At 39.6% G+C, this 10738-nt stretch overlaps 1 protein-coding gene across 1 annotated transcript in view; it reads right to left on the bottom strand.

Moving 5' to 3' along the window:
• Positions 1-10738, bottom strand: part of LOC135324302 (DDB1- and CUL4-associated factor 12) — a 32483-nt gene that overhangs the window by 20156 nt on the left and 1589 nt on the right. The window contains exons 3-4 of the mRNA XM_064500290.1: positions 2300-2506; positions 945-1005 (exon numbers count right to left, since the gene is read on the bottom strand). Of these exons, the coding sequence (XP_064356360.1) occupies positions 945-1005; positions 2300-2506 (268 nt within the window). The remainder of the gene's footprint in view (positions 1-944; positions 1006-2299; positions 2507-10738) is intronic.

Here is a 10738-nt window from a genome sequence, read left to right as displayed (position 1 = left end):
TAGCCATGGTAGTTCCCAGTGGCTTTAAATGTAGCTGTACTCACAACAGACCCCAAACAACCTCTCAAGAACAGAGCAACAGTCACAGATACAAAAAAAGCTATATAAAGATTAAGCAACATATAATGCTCAATAATTAGGGATCAAAAGTTCTGAAGTGCAGGTTGTGCACAGTAACAGGCTCCTTAAGATTACACTTCTCATCCCCAGCTCTATCCACAGTCCCAGGGATTGTTAATTTTTTTTTGCAATGGGAATGGTTATTCACAGTTTGAGGCATGCCTCAAGAAAAGAATCTTCGTTAACTGGGCTTAAAGGCACTTTCTGCAGTGTGAAACACATTAAGATGACATCTTAGTCATGATATGGCATGGCTCAGACACCTGGGTTCAGGTTCATCCCACTTAAGTTACTTAAGTTGTCTAATTGTAAGCTTCCTTCAGACAGCAGAAAAAGTTGCCACTCCAGAAGGGAATTCAGACTGTGGGTGAGTTGACACTCCCTCTAGAGGTACTTCCCTCCCACTGATTAAAAGGAGCAAATATAATTAGGATCCTAAGTACAGTCATTCAACTGAGGTGGTTAACTGCAATGACAACTGGTGGATGCTATACTGCCCTCACAAACTAGAATCCATATAGGCCTAATCTACACTTCAAGTCCAGTCATGCTTTGGTCCCGGTCATATCATCTGGACATCAGGAGAATGGAATGGTATATGCCAACATATTGGGCTTGGGAATTTTAATTTTGTGGCCCCCACCCCAGCTCTACAATCACAGAAAATCACAAACAAAAGGGTTGGGAACAAGGATACTGCCACATTAATACCGCTGTTACTCAAAGAAGCCGCCTTCTTATGCCTTGCTAAATGCGCCTCCCTAAGAGCTATCAGGTGCTGTGCTTCACTACAAAATATTCACAAAAGAAAAATTTGACCTTACCAGAAACAGCCATAGTATCACTGATCCATGCAATTGAAAATATCCAGTCCTTGTGCCCATCCTAAAAGAAAGAAAGGAAGTCAGATTCCCTGTGCTTTCACACTCTAAAGCAGTCTCAAAGACAACAGGAATCAAAGACAACAGGTATTCTTTGAATAAAGAGTTTGATTTTTAGCTCAGAATAGGCATATATAAAAACATCATACAGATAAGACTTCAATATTAGGCTGGAGCAGTTTTAATATCTAATAGTAATTTCAACTTTCTTTTTGACTTTGACTAAACTAAGTGTATAATGCTAAAGAGCCACTACATGATGGAAAAACATGCCCCTGACCAAAAATGAATTGATCTCAATTCTAAGGAGCTGGATTTTTCCACTCTGAAAGCAGCATTCTTTACTTCAGCAAAGTAGTTGCATACTTTTGTTACCTCAAATGTACATCTCTACAATAAAGTAGTAACCATAATACTATTTACAATATATGACCTCCAGAATAACAGTTCTACATTACTAAGATTGTTTTTTTCAGGACTTATTTTTCAAGAATCTTTTCTTCAGCTAATCAGAAACCTGTGGAAAAAAATCATGAGGCTGTAGTTCTGTTTGAAAAGCTGCAAAGTCACAGTAGCATGCAAATGAATACAAATCTTCAGAGTCAAGCTTTTCTGCAGCTGATTATCTGCTTCCACAGAAATTCTGACCTCTGTTGTTGCAGTTAACGTCTATGTGAAGTACTAACTCCAAAGGAAGGAGAAAGGAGAGAGAAGGGCTTACAGGACACCACTATATGCATTTCAGCTCTTTTCTTTTTAAGGCTGGCTATTTTGAAAGAGCCTCATGACATCTCAAAAATACTCTGGTACTGCTTATATCAAACTGGCAGAAGCCACAGGGTTAGAACTAATCCTCAGAGGCAAATTCTGCCTTCACTATAATACACACACAGGCTGCACCAGAGAAGGTGAAAACTTGAACTTGCATCTTTTTTTCAATTTCTCAGAAGAGCTTTTTCACTGAAATCACTTTTGGGTCTCAACTTCAGAGGTCACCATCACAATTAGACTTTATTAACATTTAGGAGTTTGTCAGTTTTTGATACTTAAAAGCAATCTGAAGTGGATTTAAATGAAGGTAGAGAAATGAAATCAGACCCAGAACTGAGTCCTCTCACATATTTGGCTACTTGCTCACCCATATTTAAAACTTTTGAAAAACAATTTCATTAGAAATACTGGTTCAGACTTTCAGAAGTTCACTCGACTATCAGATTCCCAAATCCTAACGTTAGGCCCTTCAAAGCAATAATTCTTACAAGTCACAGAATAAACTTTCCTCAAATACTTCCACTTACATCTCCCACACAGACAGGATCAAGTGTAGGCAGACGATAAATTGCGAGACTGTTGGGGTTGTCTCCACCTGTGGCCAGAAGGGTCCTCGAGGGGTTGAGTTCAATGGCATGAATACCACAGCCCTGCTGGTTCACCATGCCAGGTTCGCGATCTTTCAGAATAGGAATCTTGGTGATTTGACCAGTCTGGACATCTACCACAAACAACTGGAAAAAAGAAAGAGATGCAAGTCATCATTGAACAAAGACCAGAAAAACAAGAGAGTCAAATATGCTGCCCAGTCTGAACACCTATTCTTTCCCAATTTCAACCACAACTGCTGCAAGAGTATAACAGAGGAAGAGATAGTTTACTTGTTTTAAGGAGTAACTCAACTTAATTTCAGTGGGTTTTATCTGAATGATCCCATTTTGTTTTCATGATAACAGAAGAGGAAGGAGAGAAACTATGTGATACAGTAATTGTCAGGGGAGGGTTCCCATCTCACAAAAATCTCAAATCTAAACCTATTTCCTTGTTCAACAATGGGACAAAACAAAATTGTCTTCAAGCTCCCTTGAACAGTGAGAAAGATGGACACCCATCTCAAAATGACCAGTAAGCCCAAGAATCAAGGCATTTCACACAAGTTTCCCACATCCCAGATAAGTAACTTACCATGTAGTTTTTGCGCTGACAAACCACCTTATAAATTAACATAATTGGAGCTTATCATTTTTGGGTGATATAGAGAACAGTGGCTACATATAGCACTGACAGGGTGAACATCCCTTCCCCTAAAAGATATCTAGCTGCATACACCCTCCTGCAAAGGACTATAGAGAGAGAAAGCAGAAATCTGTTCACTGATTTGTGCACTATACCTAGAACTATGCACCATCTTCCTCTGTAATTAACAGCCTTGCACCGAGAAGCAGGTTACAGTTCTTACAGTGACTGAAGTTTCTTGGTTAGTTTTGTTTTGTGCACAGGTGGGGCCATCAGGCAAGAGCTGAAGCCTAGCAGGTAGGAGAGAGGCATTCCTCACTCCTCCCAAGCCTCACAGCACAGCTCACTTCCCAAGATGAAAATGCTGTACAGCAGCAGCCCCTCACCCTAACCACATCCCTGAGAATTAATGCCTGCACAAACAGGACCATTAACTCTCTCCTTTATCCTTCTCCTCTGAGTGTATACAGTCTTTTCTTCCTCAGTATTTCCTTCTAGCAGAAGCCCTGAATTCCCTCCCTCTATCCCCCAGCTACTGGAGGCAGGGGACACAACAACAATTAAGTGCTTAAGGCCAAGGCTTGCAAGTATCATTTGCAGGTCCTAAAGCTGGCACCAGAAGTGCTAATTGGGGAAACACATCCGCACCTCAGGATGTCCACAGACTCAGGAAAACCATGCTTCAGCTGTAAGCTAGTCACACTTTGAAAAGCATCTGAACAAACACAAGGACTGAAATTTAAAAACCCTGCATATTTGCCAGTCTGGTATCACATGTCCCACAGCCATACATGCCACAGACCAGGTGTTTGATATTATGTTAAAAATCCAGACAGACTTACTCTAATGCAAAACTCCTTTGACAAAGCTAAACTCTAATTGGACTGAAAAGCTGAAGATTTTAGAAACTTAAAATGTTGAAGCATCAGACTCTCACACTTCTGCTCTGTATCTTCAACTTCAACATCATTTTCCTACAAGTTTCCACACTAACACATTCTCAGAAGAAAACACATGACACACTTCTTGCAGTGCTTTCTTCTGCTGCTATCCCAGTCCAATTTGTCTTCAGCCATTAAATAGCTTCTGTCATTTTCTTACTTCCTCATCCAACTGCATGGTATTACCTTAACCAAAACAGCAACTACTTTTACAACGAGAAACTTCACATAGTTGAGTGATTGGCTCTGTAGTTTCAAGTGTAAAGTTTTAGGCAGCAACTTCTCCACGTGCTTGGTAAGGAACTTAACACATCATATGTAGTTTAAGAACAGCCACCACCTAAGAATAAAATAAGCAAGCATTGCCTGAGTATGCTCCGATTACTGCATCACCTGGGGCAGGACTGGAAGACCTTAGATCACACTCAAAAGCTGAACTTCTCATTGCCAGGAGAACTTCCGTGTAAATCCAGAAAGCAGAAGCCCAACAGCTGTTTGTAACATTGCTCCCCTTTTCACTTAAAGGGGCCTAACAAGATAGGTTCCCTGCTAATAACACAGAAAAGTGAACACCTTTTTAAGAGCATTAAGGACTCCACAACAGAAGTATGAAACACCTGACTTCTTTAAACAAGTTTTTAAAGAAGTTTAACCATTTATTCAAAACTAAAGCATATAATGGCATAAATCTGTAAAAAACAGAAATTAACCTTCCTCCAAGCAAACTGGTAACATCACTACCACTGAAATAAGTACAGCTGCAAATAACTCTAAAGCAGCCTGACGTCTAAGATTCTTGAGAAAGCCCCGATAGTTGTATTATAAAACTAATCTTTCTCTCAGGTGGGAATAAAAGCGTCTTTTCCAATAAGCCACTGTACAGGAAGTAAAAAGCAGTCATTGAAACTTTTCCTGGATGCAGGAAACCCCCATCAACCTCCAAGTAGTCAGCTGTGCATATTTGTGCCTTCATTTTATAGCTTTACACATAATTTGGTTCTTCCTGCTAGCAAGAGGTTGGTATGTCAGCCATCAGCATGCTGTATGATTTGGCGCCCAGGATTTACCAAGCAAGGAATGCTTTGGCAACTTGCCAGGAGTCCAAGCAACCACACCTCATTTGCAAAAAACCGAGCAGACTTCAGCTATCTTGTTCTCTGCTTGGACAACCTTGCTCTTAACAGGAAACAGGCTGAGTGACCTGATTTAGAGAAATCCAACTTCAGCCCTTCCCTCCTGTTTTTTTCAGGAGTTCAGAGGTACAGCCTGCAACAGCTCTATAGCTCAAGGATCAGGGCAGACTGGCATGGCTGGGTACTACATTTCGTCAGAGCCAAGAATCTTTATGATCTGGCCACACTTTTCACACCCCATGAGATTACTGCATGCGTATTTCTATTTTGTATTGCAGCAATGGCAAGAAGTCCTTTCAGCAAATGGATCCCATACAATTACCAAGAAGCTGTCCCTTTATCAAACTGCTTATAATCAAGTTAACCAAGAAAATGCCTCCACTTCATAACTGAGGAACCTGATGAAGCCATTTGCCAAAAATAGGGAATCAAATATCTGGGGACCAGCAAAAATATATCCTTTTCTTATATAGAGTATTGACACCAGATCAGTTAGCCAAGCTCTTCCATCAAGTCTATTTCCATTTTTGACCTGCATTTCAGGGACAACAGCTGAGGAAAAAAAGCAAAGCTACCAATTCATTAAATATAACCATCTTTCACAAGCATCCTTTTTGATTCAAAGCATTTGACTAAGCGAAGCAGCAGATGATATTTCTGCATGTGCTTTCATAATATTACATCTAAGCAATCCATTTCTACTTTGGGAAATGTTCTGGGCATACTGCTATTCATTTCACTGAAAAAAGTTTGAAAGGCCTGATCTTCACATGAACAGCAAGATAAAAAAAATCAGGCCTATGAAATGCTAGCACATAAGACTATCTGATATCCTCTACTGCTGCCCCAGCTGCCCTATCTTTTGGTTGATAGGGCAAATCAATCAACAACAAAGGGTGCCACCCTGAGCGACAGTGTTTTTATTACACGAACAGGATGGACTTGGATTTACAAGGCACAAGAAATGTGCACCATACAAACTGCTTATTCTTCACACAAGAAGTGCTAATGATACATTCTGCACTCCAGTTCTTCAGATACTGCTCTCACAGAAATCAAAAACATTCTAGTTAATCACATTAACATTTGAAAGAAACACAAAGTAAACATATTACCTTGCTAAAAACAGAGTCACCAAGGGACAGTAAAATGGGATGCAGTTTCGCAACTGGCTTAAGCCAATCTTTGGGAACACACATGCTTCTCCGCACCCACCTAGGCTCACCACCTTTTTGAGAGCAACTAGCGCTCAGGTACCTCTGGGGTCAGCCAGATCATATCTCCGCCTTAGGTGAAAACTAACCCTGCAAGAAAACTTGTCTGAATACAAAGCAGCAAGCTGATCCAGCTGACTACCCAGGCATGTGAGCATCAGTGCCAGCAACGATGAGCAGGTGGGAACATCCTGTTCTGCAACAGCACAGCTCTCTAGACCAGCTGAAGCTGATCACAAAATTTCATCTGCAGCCAAGCTGGAAAACTACATCATTGTTCTCCTTTAAACTCTTCTTTGCTAAGAAAACAACAAAAACATGACAATGCTTACAGTGTCACTACACTAATACCATTGCTAGTTACCCTGAGAGTAACATTGCTTGATTTTTCCAATTTCTCAGCCTTGTCTTTTACTCAGATTGTAAACACCTTCATGTTCTATGTTCTTAAAATGCTTGGCATAAGGTTCCTTAATTGCATGGCAATAGACATTTATTAATATATGCCAAGCCCCAAAGAAACACTGAATCTTTAAAGACTAAGCTCTCAAACTGGTATGACTCCTTTCCAGCAGAGATCAGAACATGCACTAATTTTAGCACAAAATCCACTTACAAGTGTTGAGTACAGGTGGCTCAAGTGGGTAATGGCCTTATACCCTCCCTGAAAGGGTCCAAAGAAAAAAAAGGGAAACAATGAAGAATGTAAAGGAATATCCAAGAAGTGAGCAACAGTAAGAGCAGCCAGTGAGCTGGCTGACTCTGAATTCACATTTGCAGAGACAAGACAGTGCAATCAGGCACTCCACCTTGCTACCAAACTCCTAAGCACTGCTACTGACAGGCATGCACTTTGATGTCACCAAGTTTGTTCACAGCCAAAACCACATGCATCAGTTTTGATTTGTCTTGCCCTCCATGTTTAATTTCAGGAGGCTAGCAGACAGTTAACACATGTTGACAGATGGCAGAGGATGGAGAAGTGAGAGACTCAGTCTGCTAAAGGGCATTGCTGCCACCCACGCCATACCTGGCAAAGAAGCTAACAGACTCTGAGGACCAACATGGTTATCACATGCAGCTGACAGAAAACCAAATACTCATGAGAGACAAGAAACACCACCTGACTATTTACTCAAAAGCCACTGAAAGGAAGGTGAGCAGAGGTGTCAGTTACAGGTGTCAGAGGTTTATTTACACTGAGTTTTAGTCCGTGTTCAGTGGACTTTGAATAGAGTTACAAACTGTGGGAACGTGACTTCTCATTTTCGTGCTGGTATCGAGGAAACAAACAGCCTTCTTCTAGATTCTTCTTATCACATGGGCAAAAACATAAGATACATTAGCTTGCAAAGCAAATAAATCACTTTCCCTATACAGACAGCATATGCATAGATATAAGAATAACTATACATCACATTCTCACTATTACAAGCCCCAGGTCTGCAAAACTAGACTACAATTGCATCACATGCACAGAACAGACATGGGATCTCAAACAAATTACAGATCTCTACACAGAAACAAGAACTGGTGATTTACAATGGGGCATCCAAGGCAACATATGAATCTATCAAGGACAGAAAAGGTATTGGCTAGCATCCAGAAAGCAAATGGTTCATGCCTCGGAAGAGCCACTTGACAGTCAGCAGAGCTCCTTCAGTAAGGAAATTTTTAAACACAAACAAACCTACCAGGGTTGGGGGGGGAAAAAAAGCATTCAGGAATATTAGAGTCCAGGCAACTGGAAGCTATTAAGTTTTTAGTATTTAGGGAATGATGTAAAACTCTGGTGTTTTTCCATTCTCCAACTTCAAAATTAACAAATAATTATGTCTGAATACAGACAGAACTGAGGAAGGCAGAGAAGCTACAAAATGATGATTTGAACTTTTTAGAAGCAGTTCTATCAGTTCCCTGCAATAGAAAAAAACTCAAAATGAAGTTCAACAACCCAATGTTCCATGGGTTTTTTTGCCATAAGCTTGTCTCCCACATAGTCTCAAAGTCTCTCGGAAAAGTTTGAACAGAAGACACTAATTATAGACAGTGTCTTCTCCTGAGACTTCATGGTATCAGCCTTCGGTATTTTGATACTGTGACACACACCCTAGACATCTGCACCTCTCACAGGGTTGCCTGTTCATTAATTTGTTTTTCAATAACATTAAGAAGCCCACCATATGCAAGAACAAGATACTTTCAATCATGAATCTGCCTCAGAAAATCCCAAGTGATTGCATTTGAATTTTTAGACATTTAGATAGGTTCCATAATTATAAATCTAGAAGTAAAAATACAGCTTTAAGAAACCTAAATTCATTTTACAGCTGGCCAACTGTGAACACCAGGATTCACCAAAGAATACAGTTGTCTGATATACAAAATCATATCCAGGGATATTTAAGGATTAAAAAGTCACCCCAGGTAATTAAACAAACAAGTTACAATACTCAATAAAAATGAACAATTGACAGAAAGCTCTATATCCCTTTCAGTGTTTATAGTGACCAGTACTGTCAAGTGGCTGAAAGCAAAGCTATGCCTCTTAACCCCAACAGTATACTTTCATTATTAAAAAGAATGAACACTTCTGGCACAACATAACTAAAGGCAATTTATAAATTAAATGCTAAAAGCTCCCAGCGTCACACGCAAGCTTTGATTAAAATAACTACTATGGTTTATATTTTTTCTGTTGCATTAACTTTAATTACATGCACGTCCGATGTAACAAACCCCATTAACGTTTACCAAGTTGTTTTAGATTTACACCCAATGAAAACAGCACAACTTCAGCCTATGAGAATCAGCAAAGGAGTTATTATGTTGTTTACATAGAAGATGAGAGAATCTTATAATTAGAGTGTGGAGTTTAAAGCTCTACTTGTTAAAATGCAGACACAAAGCAGCCAAGCTAAAGCTATTGCAGTATTCTTAATTTATATATCATCTTCCACAATGATGAAGTTGGCTTCTTTTGTCATCATTACATTTTGCTTAATAAAAGGCAAGGTCCACGCGTAACTAAGTTTAGGTGTTCAGCTGTGGAAACGTATACGGTACTTCATTGCAGTGTACGCAGTGGGAACAACAATATGGTTGAATCCCTCTTCAGTTCTGTGATTGTTTGGTCACAAACAATTTTCTGCAAGGTTGCGTTAACAATACCCTTGCCCATTTATCTTCATTGCAGCGGTGATGGAACTAAAGAAGTTACAGAACACAGCAGAATTGTTGCAGCCCTATAAAACATGCAATGATCTTGCTAAAGTAAGCAAGATTTTGAGAGCTTCTGTTTCAGCAGGAGTTTGTCTCCTGTAAGCTATTTCATGGACAGTGCTAGCTGCTGACCACATAAACATGTGTGAATAAAGAAGGCAGTGAGCTTCTACTTAAGGCTTATTCCTGTTATAAGACTGTTTTGTTTATACAGCTAGGCCTTGCTTCCTATTAAGAGCTACTTCATGAAGGCTTCCTGTAACTGCGAACAATTACACCGTACTTGAAATGAGAAAAATACTGCTGCCCTTCACAAGTCACACCACTGAGCACGGCTTCTATGTAAAAAAACCTTTAAGGTAAAGAAACAAGCACACGAAGTTATAAACTCTGAGGTTTATGAGCTGCTTCATCTATGCATTTCTTACAATACTTGATTCATTTCTATGACACTGTGACACTAACCAACTTGCAAAGAAAACAACTCTGCTGGACTTTGCACTAATTCAAGGAACTTCACACATGAGATCCCAGCCAGCCACATTCAGTGAAATTAGGCTACTAACTCCAGAGAGAATACTACCTAAAAAAGTATGATCTCTTTCATTTATTTTTCACATAGGACATCATTTCAGTATTCCTCAATAACATTTCAAGCCCAAAACACCACTGCAAGAACCTGAGAAGACTTCAATTTTTGGTAAAACAAATCAAAATATATAAACAATGGAAGTTATTTGAAAACTGAAAGCAGATTTAGAGTGGAAAAACTATCACAAAGCAAGCAAAGAAAAATCCTGAAAATGAAATTAATTTTAAGTTTACAATATTTTAGCAAGGCTGAGGGATATCTGGAGTTTAACCATGGTATTTAGTTTTGTAGCACACTTGTTAAAGCCATCAGCACGGAAAAACACATAGAAGCACACTGTGCAAGAGTGAGCATAATGGAAAAAAACCAGTCTTATTAGCAGTTTCTATAAGGCTCTAAAGGCGCTCATTTACAAAAGCTAACAACATTCGTTAGCTCTCCCATTTGCAGGACAAGAAGAAAGATTCAACTCCATTTTTATCCTCTATCCCTCAGAGGTAAATTGCTCTTTGCAGATTAGAGGGATGCTGGATCTAGGTATAGGCCTTGCATTTCTATTCACAGCCATCTACACAGTGCTGTATTTTCAGATAAGAATGGGTCATAGTTAAGTATCACATTCATTCAA

This window comes from Dromaius novaehollandiae, chromosome W (assembly GCF_036370855.1).
Source record: "Dromaius novaehollandiae isolate bDroNov1 chromosome W, bDroNov1.hap1, whole genome shotgun sequence".
NCBI classification, from domain to species: domain Eukaryota; kingdom Metazoa; phylum Chordata; class Aves; order Casuariiformes; family Dromaiidae; genus Dromaius; species Dromaius novaehollandiae.
This window is presented reverse-complemented; position numbering and strand designations above follow the sequence as displayed.